This window comes from Saimiri boliviensis, chromosome 3, assembly GCF_048565385.1.
Source record: "Saimiri boliviensis isolate mSaiBol1 chromosome 3, mSaiBol1.pri, whole genome shotgun sequence".
NCBI lineage: Eukaryota > Metazoa > Chordata > Mammalia > Primates > Cebidae > Saimiri > Saimiri boliviensis.
Window position 1 is genome coordinate 2,017,873 of NC_133451.1, and position 21,260 is coordinate 2,039,132.

The 21,260-nt window shown below is 47.6% G+C and overlaps 1 protein-coding gene and 1 pseudogene across 1 annotated transcript in view; one reads left to right on the forward strand and one right to left on the reverse strand.

The window, feature by feature from the left end:
- NELFA (negative elongation factor complex member A) overlaps positions 1-21,260 on the reverse strand; it is a 35,612-nt gene that overhangs the window by 9,053 nt on the left and 5,299 nt on the right. The window contains exon 2 of the mRNA XM_039468054.2: positions 46-217. Within this exon, the coding sequence (XP_039323988.1) occupies positions 46-217 (172 nt within the window). The remainder of the gene's footprint in view (positions 1-45; positions 218-21,260) is intronic.
- LOC120363757 (U6 spliceosomal RNA) lies at positions 17,952-18,070 on the forward strand (annotated as a pseudogene).

The window sequence follows — 21,260 nt, forward strand, 5'->3', positions numbered from 1 at the left end:
ATCCATTTCCTTCCTCCCAGCATGAATTAAAGCCACAGAGCATACCCTTTTCTCTAAGTTCTCCCAAAATATCCTGAACGTTGGGATTCTGCTCCTCGAGCTCCAGGTTAAGTGAGCCTGTGTCGGGAAAGGACTTGAGGATGTCGGCGACCATGAGCACCCAGGGGTCCGAGTCGAGGCTGGCGAGCTGGATGATCTCCATCAGGGCGCCCTTCATCTGCAAGAGAGGATGCTGCCAGTGCTACCGTGCCCCGCCCACTTCCAAACCCACTCCCCGCTGAGCTTCCAGATGGGCACTGGGCAGTGGCCGGGTTCTCTGGCAATCGTCAGCAACACTTTCTCCTGCGGGCTCTCTTTCCCCTGTGCCCCCCACCTCACCCCAGGGCCACCCTGCTTGCCCGCCAGGTTGCAAGACCCGGGCATCCAGTATCACGCCCCAACCTCCCAGCAGCACCCAGTCTGCTGGACCTGCTCTCCTCAACTGGGGTTCGGATGCAAGAAAACCTGAAGGTTGAGAAGTGGGGCCACCACCCGCCCCCACAGGAAGCCTGTGGGCAGGGGCATCCTGGGGTGACAGGTGGGCGTAGAGCAGGCAGGTGCCCAGCAGAGCACAGTGGCACACAGGAGCAGGGTGGAGTCACCTGCCACTGCTCCCCTGGAGGAGTGGGGCCTGGGTAGGCAGGGGGTGGGGCCTGGGACCTGGGGCAGGACTTGAGGCCACACCTGTGACAGCTGAGCTGGTGTCCAGTCACCAGCTGGGTAGGGACGGCCACCTCTGGCTCTGGACGGAGCTGAGAGTTGGCATTCATGGAGCCTGGAGTGAGGCCAGGGCCTTTGGGAGGCCATGGGTGATGTGGGTGGAGGAAGCAGGCGCCAACCGCGCTCCCTCAATCCCTGAGAGGCCGGATCCGTCCCCACCAGGGCCTGCTTCGGCCACATAAACCCCCTCCCGCGTGGAAACGCAGAGAGCCAGAGCATGGTGTGCCTGTGTCTCTGCCATGGACCCACGGGGCTGCTCACAGTGTGAGACAGCCAAGCTGGTTGGCACCAGGGATGAACAACAGCACCCTGCTCTGTCCATACGCCGGGGCCAAAACCCTAGCGTGAGGCCTTCCTGACACCCACTCCCTGCGTCAGGCACCAGAGTCATGTCGTAAGAGGGCTGCGGCCAACACATCCCTGTGAGCGCCACCTCCTGGTGGCCTCTGGGTGGGAGGAGCTTCCAATGCTTCCCCCTCAGGCCGTGCTGTCCTGAGGGAAGGCAGCTCCAGGGGCAGAGTTCAGAGGTCGTGCCAGGGGAGCCTGCCTGCCGCCGAGCCCAGCTGCATCTGCCCTCAGGAGTCAAGAACCCCTGACGGGCCCAGCCCTTCTGTTCCTTGGGCACCAGGGAGGGTCTTGCCTCACCCCGCCCCCCACCTGGCCCCCAACTCCCCATGCCCACCCGAGGACAGGAACAGCACATAATGCAGAAGACGCCACGTGGGTGCAGGAGGCGCTGGGCACACGGTGACGCTGGCAGCCGCACAGCCCCGCTGTTCCCAGCAGCCCTGGGGGATGCCCTTCACCTGCCAAAAGGCAGGCAGCAGCATTTTATAAAAATGGTAAAGATAAAAAGTCGGGGATGTTAATTTAATACCAAAGGCCACTGTTACACGGAGTAAATGTCTTCTCTCTCCAAAATGCCTATGTTGAAGCCTGTCTACTCTGCTTGGGCGTTTGTAAGAAAATGCTTGGCTTGGCCGGGTGCGGTGGCTCACACCTGTCATCTCTGCACTCTGGGAGGCTGAGGAGGGCGGATCACCTGAGGCCAGAAGCTCCGGACCAGCCTGAACAGCATGGCGAAGCCCTGTTCCTAATAAAAATACGAAATTAGCTGGGTGTAGTGGCGCATGCCTGCAATCTCTGCTACTCAGGAGACTCAGGCAGGAGAATCGCTTGAACCCGGGAGGTGGAGGCTGAAGTGAGCTGAGATGGAGCCACTGCAGCCCAGCCTGGGCAACAAGAGCAAAATTCCATCTCAAAAGAAAAAGAAAATGCTTGGCTTACACACAACAGAAATTTGCTTCTCAGTTCTGGAGGTGGGGAGTCCAAGATGAAGGCACTGGCAGATTCCCTGCCTCGTGGGGGCGCCTTCCAGCTTCATGGAAGTGCCTTTTGCCGGTGGAAGCAGGGAACGCGCTCCCTTGGGCCTTGTTTTTTTTTCCCGAGACAAAGTCTCACTGTTGTTGCCCAGGCTGGATGGAGTTCAGTGGCATAATCTCGGCTCACAGCAACCTCCACCTCCCAGGATCCAGCAATTCTCCTGCCTCAGCCTCCCGCGTAGCTGAGATTCAAGGCGCCCACCACCATGCCCGACCAATTTTTCTATTTTTAGTAGCAACAGGGGTTTCTCCATGTTGGCCAGGCTGGTCTTGAACTCCCAACCTCAGGTGATCCACCCTCCTCGGCCTCCCACCATGCTGGGATTCCAGGCATGAGCCACCATGCCTGGTCTGGGTGTACCTTGCAAGGTCTGTAATTCCACTTCTGAGGCTCTGCCCACCTGACCTAATCGCCTCCCCAAAGGCCCCGTAACACCATCACCTTAGGGCTAGGAATTCGACACAGATTTGATGGGGACAGGAACACTAAGTCCCCACAAAGCCCTAATCCTCACCTCATGGCACAGCTGCCCCCTGATATCCATAGGACGGGTTCAGGACCCCGCCACCCCTCGTACGAAAATCCACCAATGAGCAATCCCAGGTATAAAATGATACGGTGTTTGCATGCATCCTACACACACCCTCTGGACTATGAATACCCCAGACAACGCAAATGCTACGTTAGTGCCGGTTACACAGCGCACCGGCTGTTATTTGGAAATGGGGCCTTTGGGAAACAACAGGGTCGTAACGGCAGAGCCCGGTCCCACGTGAGGGAGGCTAGAATGTGCCAGCCAGGAGGAGGGCCCTTGCCAGCAGCCAAGTGGGCCAGCACCGCATCTCAGACCTGCAGCCTCCAGAACTTGGAGAAACTGATGCCTGCTGTTGAAGCCACCCAGCCGGTGGCACCGTTACGGCCGCCCACGGTGACTAGGACGCCTACCTTTACATTAACAGCACTTCAACACGAATCCTGCCTGCAGCCATGTTCCCACGTGTCCGCCAGGTCTGCGCACTGAGGAAGTAAATGTTCCTGAGGCCCCACGACTACTCTGCGGCACCATCCCCAGAGGGGCTCCAGGACTGGGCGGGGCAGATTCAGCAAGATGTGACTTCCAGGTCTTGCCGAGCGGGCCGCCTGGCCCGGACGGCTGCAACACTCCACACGGGCTCCCCAAACCCGTGAGGAAAGCAGAATCCACTTGCAGCTAACGTGTGGCAGGGGCTCTAGGCTCAACACAGACAAAAGTAAAATTGACTCCCACTCTGCAGCGCCAGCACAGGTGAATTCCTGACACACTCAAGACCTGCCATGGCTGGGAGAACCCCCAAGAGAAGACACAGAAGGGGCACAGCCTGCGATTCCTCAAACCTCAGAAGCACAAGCCGCAAGCCAAAGCCTATCACTGTGGCGCAAATGAAAGCTTCCTGCTCAGCGCTGTGCAGAGAGCAATGTCAGCAGGAGTCGACGAAACGGCGGAAGGTCTGTCCTGCTCGAGCCAGCAAGGGCTTCACATCTGAAGGACTCAGAAAGCCCCTGCAGATGACAAGACAGCAACCCCGACAGAAACACAGGTAGATGCTGCTCACAGGCAACGCCCAGAGGACACCCAGGGCGGCCACAAGGAACATGTCCCAAGTGACCCAGAGAGAGGCAGAGACCGAGCACACACAGGGCACCTCTCAGCTGTCCACTCTGCAACACAAGACGACGCTGCTGCGCTAGGAGGGGAGGGACCCTGGCACCCCGAGGCCCTGCCCACTGTCGCCACTTCCGCACATGAAGCAAACACACGTTCTGTAGCCCGACACCTCCATCCTGGGCAGATTCCACGTACATCTTTGTGGTAATCAATTGAGGGGAAGAAGCCACCTGCCGCCATCCAACCGCAGAGAGCTCAGGACACTGAGGATGGCACCAGAGAGCGGGCACACGGGGAAGTCCACAGGTGGGCACATCTGTCTTGGTAAAGCGCCAGATGGTGAACACATAGCCTTTTGGGCCACATAAAGTCTTCTTTTTCCTAAAGAACTTTAACAACACAAAAAACATTCTTAGCTCATAGGACTTACAAAAATAGGCCATGGGCCTCACTGTGCCAAACCCTGGGTGGACTGAATAGCAACTTAGTAAATATGAAAAATAACATGAAAAGACAGTAACAGATGTTGCTGAGGATGCAGAGGAGAGGAGAGTCTTATACACTGTTGGTGGAAATGGAAATGAGTACAAGCTCTGTGGGAAACAGGATGGAGATTTCCACCCAGCAGTCCCACCGCTGGGTACCTACCCAAAGGTACAGAAACCGCTGCATCCAGCAGGGACCTGCACCTGTGTGTTTATCACAGCGCTCGACAGTGGCAAAGACAACGTGCCAACCCAAGTGCTCGTCAGCAGAACAAGATTAAAACTGTGATACGCACAAACCGTGGAACACTCTTCAGCCACAGAAAGAAGAAAACCATGTCTTTTGCAGCAACATGGATGGAACTTGACGTCTCATCTGAAGTGAGATGAGCCTGTCCGCCGAAAGTCCAATATCACATGTTCTCATTCCTAAGTGGGTGCTGAGAAACGTGGACACGTGGACACAGAGAGTGGAACGCTAGCAGATGGCCGGGAAGGGAGGGAGGCCGGAGCGCGCGAGGGATGAGAAGTGACTTCACGTACACCAGGTCCACTCTTCAGGTGATGGACACCCCGAAGCTCTCACCCACCCCTCTGCAATCTACGCATGTAATGAAACTGCACTTGTACCCAAGTTATATAATTTTTTTTTTTTTTTTGAGATGGAGTCTTGCTCTGTCGCCCAGACTGGAGTGCAGTGGTACGATCTTGACTTACTGCAACCTCCACCTCCCAGGTTCAAGCAATTCTCGCCTCAGCCTCCCAAGTAGCTGGGATTATAGGCACCCACCATAGCACCTGGCTAATTTTTGTATTTTTAGAGATAGCGTTTTACTATCTTGGCCAGGCTGGTCTTGAACTCCTGACCTCGTGATCTGCCTGCCTTGGCCTCCCAAAGTGTTGGGATTACAGGCATGAGCCACCGCACCCGGCCTATACAAGTAATTTTTAACAAACCAAATTGAATGCATATGTGAAACAATATAATTTATGTCAATTAAGAGAATATGCCCCAAAAGATGTGAACAAACTTTTCCAAACAAGATTTATGATGGCAAAGGTCACTAAAAAGATGCTCAACATCATTGCTCCTTACGGATATGCAAATCGAAACCTACTAGAATGCCTGACATTGAACAGATGGTGCCAAATGCTGCCCAGGACACAGAGCAACAGGAACTCGCATGCTGAGCAGAAAGCGAACAGGCATAGGCACTGTGGCGCAGCTTGGCAGTGTCCTGCACAGTGAAAGGATGACCTGGCCCCCGTCACCCAGGTATTTCCCCTGGAGAAACAGCAGTCCGCGCAGAGGAACACTCTCAGCAACAGAACTTCACAAAACTATGAGCGCGCACAGGTGAATCCACTATGACGTCGTGTGAAAGAAGCCCCCCAAGTGAGCAGGATTCCACTGCACGCCATCCTAGAAAAACACAAGCCCGTCTGCAGCCACAGAAAGCACGTCGGTTCATGACCTTCACAGCGGCAGCTTTACAAGCTGCACACATCAAATCATGTTGCTTACACTTTAAATATGGGTTGATGATTATGTCCCATTTATACCCTAAAAAGAAAACCACCAGCCAGACGCTGTGGCTCACGCCTATAATCCCAGCACTGTGGGAGGCTGAGGCAGTAAAATCACCTGAGGACAGGAGTTTGAGACCAGCCTGTTGAACACGGTGAAACCCCGCCTCTACTAAAAATGCAAAGATTAGGCCACGCTTACGCCTGGAATCCCAGCACTTTGGGAGGCCAAGGCAGGTGGATCACCTGAGGTTGGGAGTTCGAGACCAGCCTGACCAATATGGAGAAACTCATCTCTACTAAAAATACAAAACTAGGCTGGGTGTTGTGGCTCACGCCTGCAATCCCAGCACTTTGGGAGGCTGAGGTGGGCAGATCACGAGGTCAAGAGATTGAGACCATCATGGCCAACCTGGTGAAACCCCATCTCTACTAAAAATACAAAAAAATTAGCTGGTGTGGTGGCGTGTGCCTGTAGTCCCAGCTACTCAGGAGGCTGAGGCAGGAGAATTGTGAATCCGGGAGGCAGAGGTTGCAGTGAGCTGAGATCACATCACTGCACTCCAGCCTGGAGACAGAGCAAGATTCCGTCTCAAAAAAATAAAAATTTGCTGGCCATAGTGGCACATGCCTGTAATCCCAGCTACTTGGAAGGCTGAGGCAGAAGAACAGCTTGAACCTGGGAGGCGGAGGTTGCGGTGAGTCGAGATTTCGCCACTGCACTCCAGCCTGGGCAACAAGAGCAAAACTCTGTCTCAAAAACAAAAATTAGCTGGGCCTGTAATCCCAGCTACTAGGGAGGCAAAGGCAGGAGGATAGCTTGAGCCCAGGAAACAGAGGCTGTAGTGACTCAAGATTATGCTCCAGCCTGGGCGACAGAGTGAGATTCCATCTCAAAAGAAAAAAAAAAAAACCCTAAAAATAATATACATTTTAAAAGAAGAGGTACGGCCGGGCACAGTGGCTCAAGCCTGTAATCCCAGAACTTTGGGAGGCCGAGGCGGGTGCATCACGAGGTCGAGAGATCGAGACCATCCTGGTCAACATGGTGAAACCCCGTCTCTACTAAAAATACAAAAAATTAGCTGGGCATGGTGGCACGTGCCTGTAATCCCAGCTACTCAGGAGGCTGAGGCAGGAGAATTGCCTGAACCCAGGAGGCGGAGGTTGCGGTGAGCCGAGATCGCGCCATTGCACTCCAGCCTGGGTAACAAGAGCTAAACTCCGTCTCAAAAAAAAAAAAAAAAGAAGAGGTGAGAAAAGGCACATATGAAGCAGAATAGAATAGTTGCTACTTACGGGGAGAGCAGAAAGTGGCTATGGGGATAAAAATAAATAAGAGGGGCTTTGTAGGAAAGAAACGCAATCAGTAAGTAACTCCAGAAGAGACAATGAACAGACAAGTCTTCAGACTTTACCCAGACTGCAACAGCGAGGCCACCATTAGAAGACGTGGAAGACGCCGGGCGTGGTGGCTCACGCCTGTAATCCCAGCACTTTGGGAGGCCGAGGCGGGTGGATCACGAGGTCAAGAGATCGAGACCATCCTGGTCAACATGGTGAAACCCCGTCTCTACTAAAAATACAAAAAATTAGCTGGGCGTGGTGGCGCGTGCCTGTAATCCCAGCTACTCAGGAGGCTGAGGCAGGAGAATTGCCTGAACCCAGGAGGCGGAGGTTGCGGTGAGCCGAGATCGCGCCATTGCACTCCAGCCTGGGTAACAAGAGCGAAACTCCGTCTCAAAAAAAAAAAAAAAAAGAAGACGTGGAAGACAGGTTAAGCGACAGACACAGTGAGGTCTTGTTTATACCCCCTGCAGTCGGAGGGAAGGAGAGACAGGGCAAAGGGAATTGCTGACGACGGCTGAAACTTTTCTAGAACTGACGAAAGATAATCACAATTTTGGAAAGCCCATACATTTTGTAGAATTAAAACTTTTTTTCCCCAAAATATAGCATAAGAAACTACAGAAGTACAATGTGAGCTGCTGTCCTAGGCCAATCTGCCTAAGACCACAGGAGCAAACCGCCAGTCTGACACAGGTAAGTGACGCGCTGCGAAGGCAGAGCCATGCCCCGGGGCGCCACGAGTGTTCTCACCCCAGAGGGGAAACAGCAGCAGTCACAGGTGTTAGATTCTGGGGAAGGGTGGAGTTGAGGTAAAATCCCAGTGAAGTGTAAGTCTATAAACTAAAAGGTCAGCATCAGAGCTGTGCTAGGGACCTGGGCCTTGTTTCCTTGGAAACCACGAAGACAGGTCTGAGTTGAGACACCCTCATCGGATACACTGCACCTGGCGTGAACACGGAGGCTGAGTGTCTCAGATCTTCCGCACCAGCTTGTCCAACCCACGGCCCCAGGCAGCATGCGGCCCAGGACGACTTTGAATGTGGCCCAACACAAATTCATAAACTCTCTTCAAACATTATGAGATGTGTTTGCCATCTTTTTAAAAGCTCATCAGCTGTCGTTAGTGTATTTTATGTGTGGCCTAAGACAATTCTTCCAGCATGGCTCAGGGAACCCAAAAGATTAGACACCCTGTAAATAAAAGTGGGAGCTTTCATTCTTATTGACATGATCTCAAACAGCAAAGCTTCCACAGAGTTCCTGATCTTAAACAACAGTTTCCCAGCGAGTACGGCAGCCACGGCATTACAAAGAAGCGAGCCGTGGTGACACTTCACAGCTGTCGTGTATCCTGGGAGGAACTGTTTCCTGCTTGCTCTGTGTCCATCTGTCCGCTATTGCGGCGAATAAGCATGCGGCTACCCCACTCAGCGAGTGCCAGGATGACTGAGGCTTCCCACAGCCGTCTCAGGAGCTGGACAGTCTGACGCATTCACAGCCGTCTCCCAGTCCGTTCTGTTCTCCCTAACCGTTCCTTTGGTGCCAATGCTGAGGTGCTGCATTAGAGGCACCACTGCTTTGACATCAGCAGCGTGTAACTGTTCAACGCCCTCTCGGAGATGTGCAAAACGCCAGCAAGTCCTCGATGCCCTGTCGGAGACATCCAAAACGCCAGCAAATCCTCGACGCCCTCTCGGAGACGTCCAAAACGCCAGCAAGTCCTCGACACCCTCGCGAAGATGTCCAAAATGCCAGCAAGTCAATCCTTACGTTCTCCTCTGCAATCACATGCGTCTCTTTTCAAGGGAACATCTGGACCTCTCCAGCCACAACACACATCTTAGAGAGCATGGGCCCTAACTCACTTCTGTACCCTTTCTGAATAAACTAACACATCATTAAAATCTCTCTTCCTCCTCCGTGGCATTAGCTAAGAACCACTGTTTCCTAAGCTTTTAAGAGGAATGGGGCTCGGTACAGTGGCTCACACCTGTGCTTCCAGCTATTCGGAAGGCTGAGGCAGGAGGATCACTTGAGCCCAGGAGTTTGAGGCTGCAGTGAGTTAAGACAGAACTACTGTACTCCAGCCTGAGCGACAGAGCAAGATTTCATTTCTTAAAAGAATTAAAAATTGGCTGGGTGCAGTGGCTCATGCCTGTAATCCCAGCACTTTGGGTGGCCGAGGTAGGCAGATCACGAGGTCAGGAGTTCAAGACCAGCCTGGCCAAGATGGTGAAATCCCATCTCTACTAAAAATACAAAAATTAGCCAGGTGCTATGGTGGGTGCCTATAATCCCAGCTACTTGGGAGGCTGAGGCAGAGAATTGCTTGGACCTGGGAGGTGGAGGTTGTAGTAAGTCAAGATCGTACCACTGCACTCCAGTCTGGGCGACAGAGCAAGACTGTATCTCAAAAAAAAATATATATATATATTATATAACTTGGGTACAAGTGCAGTTTCATCACATGCGTAGATTGCAGAGGGGTGGGTGAGAGCTTCGGGGTGTCCATCACCTGAAGAGTGGACCTGGTGTACATGAAGTCACTTCTCATCCCTCGCGCGCTCCGGCCTCCCTCCCTTCCCGGCCATCTGCTAGCGTTCCACTCTCTGCGTCCACGTGTCCACGTTTCTCAGCACCCACTTAGGAATGAGAACATGTGATATTGGACTTTCAGCGGACAGGCTCATCTCACTTCAGATGAGACGTCAAGTTCCATCCATGTTGCTGCAAAAGACATGGTTTTCTTCTTTCTGTGGCTGAAGAGTGTTCCACGGTTTGTGCGTACCACAGTTTTTTGTGTTTTTTTTTGGTTTTTTTTTTTGAGACGGAGTTTCGCTCTTGTTACCCAGGCTGGAGTGCAATGGCGCGATCTCGGCTCACCGCAACCTCTGCCTCCTGGATTCAGGCAATTCTCCTGCCTCAGCCTCCTGAGTAGCTGGGGTTACAGGCACGCGCCACCATGCCCAGCTAATTTTTTTGTATTTTTAGTAGAGACGGGGTTTCACCATGTTGACCAGGATGGTCTCGATCTCTTGACCTCGTGATCCACCCACCTCAGCCTCCCAAAGTGCTGGGATTACAGGCGTGAGCCACTGCGCCTGGCCCGTACCACAGTTTTAATCTTGTTCTGCTGACGAAGCACTTGGGTTGGCTCATTGTCTTTGCCACTGTCGAGCACTGTGATAAACACACAAGTGCAGGTCCCTGCTGGATGCAGAGGTTTCTGTACCTTTGGATAGGTACCCAGCGGTGGGACTGCTGGGTCGAAATCTCCGTCCTGTTTCCCACAGAGCTTGTACTCATTTGCATTCCCACCAACAGTGTGTAAGGGCTGGACACAGCAGCTCACGCCTGTAATCCCAGCACTTTGGGGGACTGAGGTGGGTAGATCCCTTGAGGTCAGGAGTTCAAGATCAGCCTGTCCAACATGGCAACAACCCGTCTCTACTGAAAATACAAAAATTAGCCAGACATGGTGGCACATGCCTGTAATTCCAGCTACTGGAGAGGCTGAGGCAGGAGAATTGCTTGAAACTGGGAGGCAGAGATTGTGGTGAGCCAAGAGGGTGCAGTGCACTCCAGCCAGGGTGACAGAGCAAGATGCTGTACTTTAAAAAAAAAAAAAAAAAAAAAATGCCAGGTACGGTGGCTCATGCCTGTAATCCCAGCACTCTGGGAGGCTCAGGCAGGTGAATCATGAGGTCAGGATTCGAGACCAGCCTGGCCAATATGGTAAAACCCCATCTCTACTAAAAATATAAAAATCAGCCAGGCATGGTGGTGCACGCCTATAGTCCCAACTACTTGGGAGGCTGAGGCAGGAGAATTGCTTGAACCTGGGAGGCGGAGGTCACAGTGAGCTAAGATCATGCCACTTCACTCCAGCCTGGGTGACAGAGCAAGACTCTGTCTCAATAAAACAAAAAAGTTTAAAATTCAAAAAAAGGCACATTACAAATCAGTGGACTGGTTGCAAAATTTCATTCAGAAACACACGTTGTAGCAGATGCCACGTATGAGGTTAACCATACGTGAAATCACGTAACGTGTCAACTTGACTGGACCATGGGGTACCTGGACAGTTAGTCCCTCGTGATTCTGGGTGTGTCTGTAAGGCTGTTTTTGTATGAGATGAACATTGGAATCGTACTGAGTGAGGCAAGAGGGCCTCCCTACTATTGAGTGGGTCTCATCCAATCAACTGAAAACCAAAGTAGAACAAAAATGCTGAGTAAGGGGAATTCCTGCCTGTTTGAGCTTAAAGATGGGTCTTTTCCAGCCTTCCGACTCAGACAAACATCAGCTCTTCCTGGGTCTTGAGGTTAAGGGGTTGCATCACTGGCTCTCCTGGTGTGTGTGCATGTGTGTGGTTCTGTTTCTCTGGAGAACCCTGGCTGATATACTGTGGAACACACCCAGCCCCATCATCTAGTCACCCTGTAACTATGGTCCCATGTAGAAAAGTAGGATTTTCAGAATGATATCCCCAAAGTACCAGACCCCTAAATAAATGACAAAAAAAACCTAAAATAGATAAATTTAGAATGTCTTATAAACCTGTTTTTTTTTTTTTTTTTTTTTTTGAGACAGGGTTTCACTCTTGTTACCCAGGCTGGAGTGCAATGGCGCGATCTCGGCTCAACACAACCTCCGCCTCCTGGGTTCAGGCAATTCTCCTGCCTCAGCCTCCTGAGTAGCTGGGATTACAGGCACGCGCCACCGTGCCCAGCTAATGTTTTGTATTTTTAGTAGAGACGGGGTTTCACCATGTTGACCAGGATGGTCTCGATCTCTCGACCTCGTGATCCACCCGCCTCGGCCTCCCAAAGTGCTGGGATTACAGGCTTGAGCCACCGTGCCCAGCTAACCTTTTTTAAATAACAAGAAAATTTAAAAAAATATTTTTCAGAAAAGTAAATTACCCAGAATGGCCTAGTCCGTTAAATAAGGTCTTCATCACAATTTCTTGTAGTATTAGTCCAAGAAAGTCCAAGAAAAATACATATAAAAGAAAGCTAGTAAAGCTGGTCTACTTAATGTTAGATGGAAGCAGACTTTAAGGATATTACCAAATACAGAGATCTCTATGTAAGGATCCAAGGCTGAGTTCACATGGCAACTGTAACAACTATCAACCTGCACGTACCTAATAACACAGCCCCAAAATATATACAGCATAAGCTGATAAGGAAGAATAGACAAATCCATAATCATAATAGGGAGATCAACAAATCCCTTTCTCACTGATTTTTCTTTTTTAATCAAACTACATGTGCCTATCGTTCTAGATACTCAGGAGCCTGACTAGATTGAGTCCAGCCTGGGCAACATATTGAGACCCCCCTTTAAAAAAAAAAACAGTAAGAACGGAATAGCTTGAGATGGGAGGGGGAAAAAAAAAGAATAAAATAGCTTTGTACAACACGATTATACAAATTTGGCCTAATGAACATCCACTGAGCAACGGATCTCAAAAGTAGAGAATACATATGATTTGCAAGCTCACTTGCAACATTTATAAAAACTGACTATATATTTTGCCATTAAGCAAATCTTAAATTTCAAACAACTAAATAATGTAAACCATATTTTCTGACAAGAGCTCAATACAGCTAGATATTAATAAAAACAAAACTAAACTCTCTTCCCCACCAATATATGGAAATTAAGAAACATTTAGCCTAAATTATACAGTGATCAGTGAAGAGCTTATCATAGAACTTTAAAAACATTGTGACTTGATACAGTTCTGTGACTATCAAAACTTGTGGGATGCAGCTAACACTGTAATTAGAATAAAATGTATGGACACACACACACACAGAGACATGAAAAGAAGCCTGAATAGAGTGAGGTTGGCATCCATCTTAAAAACTTAGAAAAAGAGCAAGAAAATAAGTACAAAGAAAGGAGAAAGAAGAAAATTAGTGCAAAAATTTGTAAAACAGAAAGTAGAGATCAACAAAGCCAGAAGCTGCTACTTGGAAAATTCTTATAAAATCAACGAACATCTGGTGAGACGGATCAAGGGAGAAAAACATAAGAAATCATCACTACACATGCTTCTGACGTGTAAAAAGTTTGAGCCAAGCACGCTGGCTCCTGCCTATAATCCCAGCAATTTGGGAGGCCAAGGCAAGTGGATCACGTGAGGTCAGGAGCTTGAGACCAGACTGGCCAACATAGCAAGACCCTGTCCCTACTAAAAACACAAAAGTTAGCCGGCCATGGTGGTGCACATCTGTGATTCCAGCTACTCAGGAGGCTGCGGCATGAGAATCACTTGAGCCCAGAAGGGGGAGGTTACAGTGAGCTAAGATTGCACCACTGTACTCCAGCTTCAACAACAGAGGGGTATTTCAGACACTGTCTCTACAAAAAATAAAAGAAAAGTAGGCAGGTATGGTGGTGCATGCCTGTAGTTTCAGCTGCTCAGGAAGTTGAGGCAGGAGGATCACTTGGGCTTAGGAGTTTAAGGTTACAGTGAGTTATAATCACATCACTGACACTCCAGCCAGGGTGACAGTGAGACTATGTGCTAAAAAAAAAAAAAAATTATAAAAACAAAAATCAATACTCAAAAATCCTTCCACAAAGTAAATTTCAGGTCCAGAAGGCTTCATTACCAAGTTCTATCAAATATTTAGGAGGAAATTACTCCATGGGTAAACAAACTTTCCAAAGAAAAAGAACAGATACATACAAATCCTTTTATAAGGGTAGCAGTAGCTCACACCTGTAATCCCAGCACTTTGGGAGGCCGAGGTGGGTGGATCACGAGGTCAGGAGTTCAAGACCATCCTGGCCAACATGGTGAAACCTCATCTCTACTAAAAATAGCAAAAAAAAAAAAAAATTAGCTGGGTGTGGTGGCGCACACCTGTAGTCCCAGCTACTTGGGAGGCTGAGGCAGGAGAATTGCTTGAACCCAGGAGGCAGAGATTGCAGTGAGCTGAGATTGTGCCACTGCACTATAGCTGGGCACTACAGCCTGGGCAACAGTGAGAGGCTCCATCAAAAAAAAAAAAAAAAAACGGGTAGCATAACCCCAATATTGAAATCCAACAGACAGTCTGGATAAATAAAACTACAGGTCAATTTCGGCCGGGCACGGTGGCTCACGCCTGTAATCCTAGCACTTTGGGAAGCCGAGGTGGGTGGACCACCTGAGGTCAGGAGTTCAAGACCAGCCTGGCCATCATGGTGAAACCCCATCTTTAAAAAAAACTACAGGTCAATCTCTCAATCTCACCCAAGAACAAAGATATAACACAAAATTCCTATACAAACCATCAGAATGATATAATCCAACAACATAAAATGACCAACTTAGGTTTACCTCAGGAATGCAAGGTTGGTTTACAATCAAAGCTGTTCTGTTAATGTGGTGAATTACATGTCAATAAATATTTAAGCATTTGATAAAACATAAAAGTCCTTTGTGTTCACACCCCTAGGATGGCTACATCAAAAAGATAACCAATGTTGGCAAGGATGTGAGAGACTGAACACTCAAAAATCACCAAGGAGAATGTAAGATGGTGTAGCCACTATGGAAAATTTAGTTCAGTGATTTCTCAAAATATTAAATATAGAGTAACCTGGGCGGCCCAGACAGGAGTGGGTTTCCCCCCAGTGAACACCCTCTCCACCAAGGGACAAAGTGCTTCGTTAAACAGGCCCTGCTCCCCGTGCCACCCAACTGGCTGAGACCCTCCAACAAGGGTTGTGCAACACCCTATCAGGAGTGATCCTATTGGCATCAGGTTGGTGCCCCTCGAAGTCAGAGGTCCCAGAAGAAGGAGCAGGCACCCATCTTTGCTGTTCTCCAGCCTCTTTGAGTGACATCTCTAGGCATGGGGTGAATCAGATGAATAAGGCCTGAAGTGAACCCCCAGCAAACTGCAGCAGCCCTACAGAGAGGAACCTGACTACTGAAAGAAAGTCAAAAAGCAGAAAGCAACAACAACAACGGCAACAAAAGGCCTCCCCCAAAAAAGCCCTTCCAAGGGCCAGGAGCCTCAAAGACTGAAACTAGACAAACTCATGTAGATGAGAAAAAAAATCAATGAAAAAATGCTGAAAACCCTACAGGCAAAAGTGCCTCTTGTCCTTCAAATGATCACAATGTCTCTCCATCGAAGACGCGGAATTGGATGGAGGATCGGATGGACGAGTTGACAGAAGTAGGTTTCAGAAGATAGGTAATAAGAAACTATGATGAGCTAAAAAAGCATGTTCTAACCCAATGCAAGGACGCTAAGAACCTTGATAATAGGTTAGAGGAATTGCTAACTAGAATAACCAGTTTAGAGAGGAACATAAACGACCTGATGGAGCTGAAAAACACAGCAGGAGAACTTCCTGAAGCATACCCAAGTATCAACAGCCGAATCCACCAAGCGGAAGAAAGGGTATCAGAGTTTGAAGACCACCTTACTGAAACAGGACATGCAGACAAGAGGAGAGAAAAAAGAATAAAGAGCAATGAACAAAGCCTCCAAAAAATATGGGACTTGATGAAAACACCAACCCTCCTACTGACTGGAGTATCACAAGGAGACGGGGAGAATGGAGACAAGCTGGAAAATACACTTCGGGATACTGTCCAGGAGAACTTCCCCAACCCAGCAGGACAAGCTAACATGCACATTCAGGAAATACAGAGAACACCATTAAGATACTCCAGGAGAGGCCGGGCACGGTGGCTCATGCCTGTAATCCTAGCACTTTGGGAGGCCAAGGTGGTTGGATCACCAGAGGTCAGGAGTTCAAGACCAGCCTGGCCATGATGGTGAAACCCCATCTTTTTTTTTTTTTTTTTTTTTTTTTTTGAGATTAGTCAAGTGCAGTAGTGAGAAGGGGGAAAGAGTAGAACAAGGAGTTCGATCTGTATCTGACTGTGAACAATCGCGATAACTCACTACCTTCGGACCAGCAGAAACCCCATCTTAAAAAAAAAAGAAAGATATTCCATGAGAAGATCAACCCCAATCTTCCCATTCTCCAAGGTTGAAATAAAGGAAAAACTGTTGAGGACAGCTAGGAAGGCAAGGTCACCTACAAAGGGAAGTCCATCAGACTAATGGCAGACCTCTCAGCAGAAACTCTACAAGCCAGAAGAGAGTGGGGGCCAATGTTCAACATTCTTTTTTTTTTTTTTTTTTTTTTTGGAGACGGAGTTTCGCTCTTGTTACCCAGGCTGGAGTGCAATGGCGCGATCTCAGCTCACCGCAACCTCCGCCTCCTGGATTCAAGCAATTCTCCTGCCTCAGCCTCCTGAGTAGCTGGGATTACAGGCATGCACCACCATGCCCAGCTAATTTTTTGTATTTTTAGTAGAGATGGGGTTTCACCTTGTTGACCAGGATGGTCTCGATCTCTCGACCTTGTGATCCACCCACCTCGGCCTCCCAAAGTGCTGGGATTACAGGCTTGAGCCACCGCGCCCGGCAACATTCTTAAAGAAAAGAATTTTCAGGCCGTGCGCAATGGCACATACTTGTAATCTCAGCACTTTAGGAGGCCGAGGTGGGCAGCTCACAAGGTCAGGAGTTCAAGACCAGTCTGACCAACATAGTGAAACCCCCATCTCTACTAATAAATTAAAAAAAAAAATTAGCTGAGCATGGTGGCACATGCCTGTAGTCCCAACTACTTGGGAGGCTGAGGCAGGAGAATCACTTGAACCTGGGAGGTGGAGGTTGCAGTAAGCAGAGATTGCACCACTGTACTCCAGTTTGGGCAACAAAGTGAGACTTTGTCTCAAAAAAAAAAAAAAAAAAAGGATAAAGAAAAGAATTTTCAATGCAGAATTTTATATCCAGACAAATTAAGCTTCATAAGTGAAGGAGAAATAAAATCCTTTTCAGACAAGCAAATGCTGAGGGATTTTGTTACCACCAAGCCTGCCCTGCAAGAGCTCCTATAAGAAGCACTAAACATGGAAAGGAAAAACCAGTACCAGCCACTGCAAAACATACCAAAATATACACACCAATGATATTATGAAGAAACTGCATTAAGTGTGCAAAATAACTAGATAGCATGATGATGACAGGATGGAATTCACACATAACAATACTAACCTTAAATGTAAATGGGCTAAATTAAAAGACAGAGACCGAAATAATTTAAAAAAAAAAGACACAGACTGGCAAACTGGATATGGAGTCAAGACCCATCGGTGTGCCATATTCAGGAGACCCATCTCATGTGCAGAGACACACACAGGCTCAAAATAAAGGGATGGAGGAAACCTTACCAAGCAAATGGAAAGCAAAGGAAAGCAGGAGTTGCAGTCCTGTCTCTGACAAAACAGACGTTAAACCAGCAAAGATGAAGAAAGACAAAGAAGAGCACTACATAATGGTAAAGGGAACAATTCCACAAGAAGAGCTAACTATTCTGCATATATATACACCCAATACAGGAGCACCCAGATCCATAAAACAAGTTCTCAGAGACCTGCAAAGAGACTGACTCCCACACAGTAACAGCAGGAGACTTTAACACCCCACTATCAGTACTAGACAGATCAACGAGACAGAAAACTAACGAAGATATTCAGGACTTGAACTCAGTTCTGGATCAAGTGGACCTAGTGGTCGTCTACAGAACTCTCTACCCCAAATCAACGGAATGTACATTCTTCTCAGTGCCACATGGCACTTATTCTAAAATCAACCACATAATCAGAAGTAAAACACTCCTCAGCAAATGCAAAAGAACTGAAATAACAACAGTCTCTCAGACTACAATGCACATTAGAACTCAAGATTAAGAAACTAACAACTCAAGTGCTCGCTTCGGCAGCACACATACTAAAATTGGAATGATACAGAGAAGATTAGTGCGGCCCCTGCGCAAGGATGAGCGCAAGGATGACATGCAAATTTGTGAAGCGTTCCATGTTTTTTATATTTTATTAAAAAAAAAAAAAATTAAAAAAAAAGAAACTAACTCAAAACCACACAATTTCATGGAAATTGAACAACCTGCTCCTGAATGACTCCTAGATAATGAAATTAAAGCAGAAATTGAAAAGTTCTATGAAACCAATGAGAACAAAGACACAATGTACCAGAATCTCTGGGACGCAGCTAAAGCAGTCTTAAGAGGGAAATTAGGCTGGGTGTGGTGGCTCACACCTGTAATCCTAGCACTTTGGGAGGCTGAGGCGGGCAGATCATGAGGTCAGGAGTTCAAGACCAGACTGGCCAACACAGTGAAACCCTGTCACTACTAAAAAATACAAAAATTATCTGGGCATGGTGGCTTCTGCCTGTAATCCCAGCTACCTGGGAGGCTGAGGTAGGAGGATTGCTTGAACTGAGACCGGGACCAGGAGGCGGAGGTTGCAGTGAGCCGAGATGGCGCCACTGCTCTCCAGCCTGGCCTACAGAGTGAGACTCCATGTCAAAAAAAAAAAAAAAAAAGGAGGGAAATTAATAGCACTAAATGCCCACATCAGAAAGCTACAAAGATCTCAAGTGGACACCCTAACATCACAATTAAAAGAGCCAGAGAGGCAAGAGCAAACTAATCCAAAAGCTAGTAGAAGACAGGAAATAACTAAGATCAGAGAAGAATTAAAGGAGAGACAAGGAAAAAAAATCAACAAATCCAGGAGCTGATTTTTTGAAAAAATTAACCAAACAGATTAACCACTAACTAGACTAATAAAGGAGAGAGAAGAATCAAATAGACACAATAAAAAAATAACAAAGGGGATAACACCACTGGTTCCAAAGAAATACAAACTACCGTCAGAGAATACTATAAACAGCTCTACACAAATAAACTGGAAAATCTAGAAGAAATTGATACGTAATTTCCTGAGTGCATACACCCTACCAAACTAAACCAGGAAGAAGTCGAATCCCTGAATAGACCAGTAACAAGCTCTGAAACTGAGGCAGTAATAACCTATCAACCAAAAGAAACCCCAGTACCAGATGGACTCACAACTGAATTCTACCAGAAATACAAAGAGGAGCTGGTACCATTCCTTCTGAAACTATTCCAAACAACTGAAGACGAGGGACTCCTCCCTAACTCATTTTATGAAGCCAGCATCATCCTGATACCAAAACTTGGAAGAGACACAACAAAAAAAGAAAACTTCAGGACAATATCCCTGATGAACATCAACGTGAAAATCTTCAATAAAACACTGGCAAACCAAAACCAGCAGCACATCAAAAAGCTTATCCATCATAGTCAAGTCGGCTTCATCCCTGAGATGCAAGGCTGGTTCAACATACGCAAATCAACAAGCATAATCTATCACATAAACAGAACCAAAGACCAGAACCATACGATTATCTCAACAGATGCAGAAAAGGCCTTTGATAAAATTTAATATCCCTTCATGTTAAAAACTCTCAACAAACTAAGTATTGATGGAACATATCTCAAAATAATAAGAGCTATTTATGACAAACCCACGGACAATACCATATTGAATGGGCAAAAGGTGGAAGCATTCCGTTTGAAAAACTGGGTACATTAACTCAAGACGATTAAAAACTTAAATGTAAAACCCAAAACCATAAAAACCCCTAGAAGAAAACCTAGGCAATACCATTCAGGACACAGTCAGGGCGAAGATTTCATGACAAAAACACCAAAAGCAATTGCAACAAAAGCCAAAATTGACACTAAAGAGCTTCTGCACAGCAAAAGAAACTAGTATCAGTGAACAGGCAACCTTCAGAATGCGAGAAAATTTTTGTAATCTACCCATCTGACAAAGGTCTAATATCCAGAATTTACAAGGAACTTAAACGTATTTACAAGAAAAAAACAACCCCATCAAAAAGTGGGCAAAGGATACGAACAGATACTTCTCAAAAGAAAATATTTACGTGGCCAATAAACACATGAAAAAAAAGCTCAACATTACTCATCATCAGAGAAATGCAAACCAGAACCACGATGAGATGCCATCTCATTGTGAACCAGAAATACCACTTGACCCAGCAATCCCATTACTGGGTATATACCCAAAGGAATATAAATCATTCTACTATAAAGATACATGTACATGTATGTTTATAGCAGCACAACTTACAATAGCAAAGACATGGAACCAACCCAAATGCTCATCAAAGATGTACTGGATAAAGAAAATGTGATACATAACAAAAATTAAATAAATAAATAATGAAGAAAATGTGATACATATACACCATGGAATGCTATACAGCCATAAAAAGGAATGAGATCCTGTCCCTGTTTGCAGGGACATGGATGAAGCTGAAAGCCATCATCCGGCAGGGCGCAGTGGCTCACGGCTGTAATCCTAGCACTTTTGGAGGCCGAGGCGGGTGGAGCACGAGGTCAAGAGATCGAGACCATCCTGACCAAGAGGGTGAAACCCCGTCTCTATAAAAAAAAGAAAAGAAAGCCATCATCCTCAGCAAACTAACATAGGAACAGAAAGCCAAACAACATGTTCTCATTCATAAGTGGGAGTTGAACATTGAGAACACATAGACACAGAGAGGGGAACACCACACACCAGGGCTTGGTGGGGGGCGGGGCGAGGGGAGGGAACTTAGAGGATAGGTCCATGGGTGCAGCAAACCACGGCACACACACACCTAGTTAACAAACCTGCACATTCTGCACATGTATCCCATTTCTGTTTTGTTTTGTTTTAAAGAAGAAATAAAGGCTAGGTGCAGTGGCTTATACCTGTAATCCCAGCACTTTGGGAGGCCAAGGCAGGCGGATCATGAGGTCAAGAGATGGAGACCAGCTTGGCCAACATGGTATTTGTATTTGTACAAATACAAAAATTAGCTGGGCTTGGTGGCACATGCCTGTAGTCCCAGCTACTCAGGACACTAAGGTAGAATGATCGCTTGAACCTGGGAGGCAGAGGCTGCAGTGAGCCGAGATCACGTCACTACACTTTAGCCTGGTGACAGAGCGAGACTCCGTCTAAAAAAAAAAACAAAAACAAAACACTAAGTGAAAAAAGTCAGGCACAAAAGACCAGATGTATGACTCTATTTATATAACATAACCTGAATAGACAAATCGATAGAAGCAAAAAGTAATTACGAGTCACCTAGGAGTGGGCAGGAAGAGGACTGGGG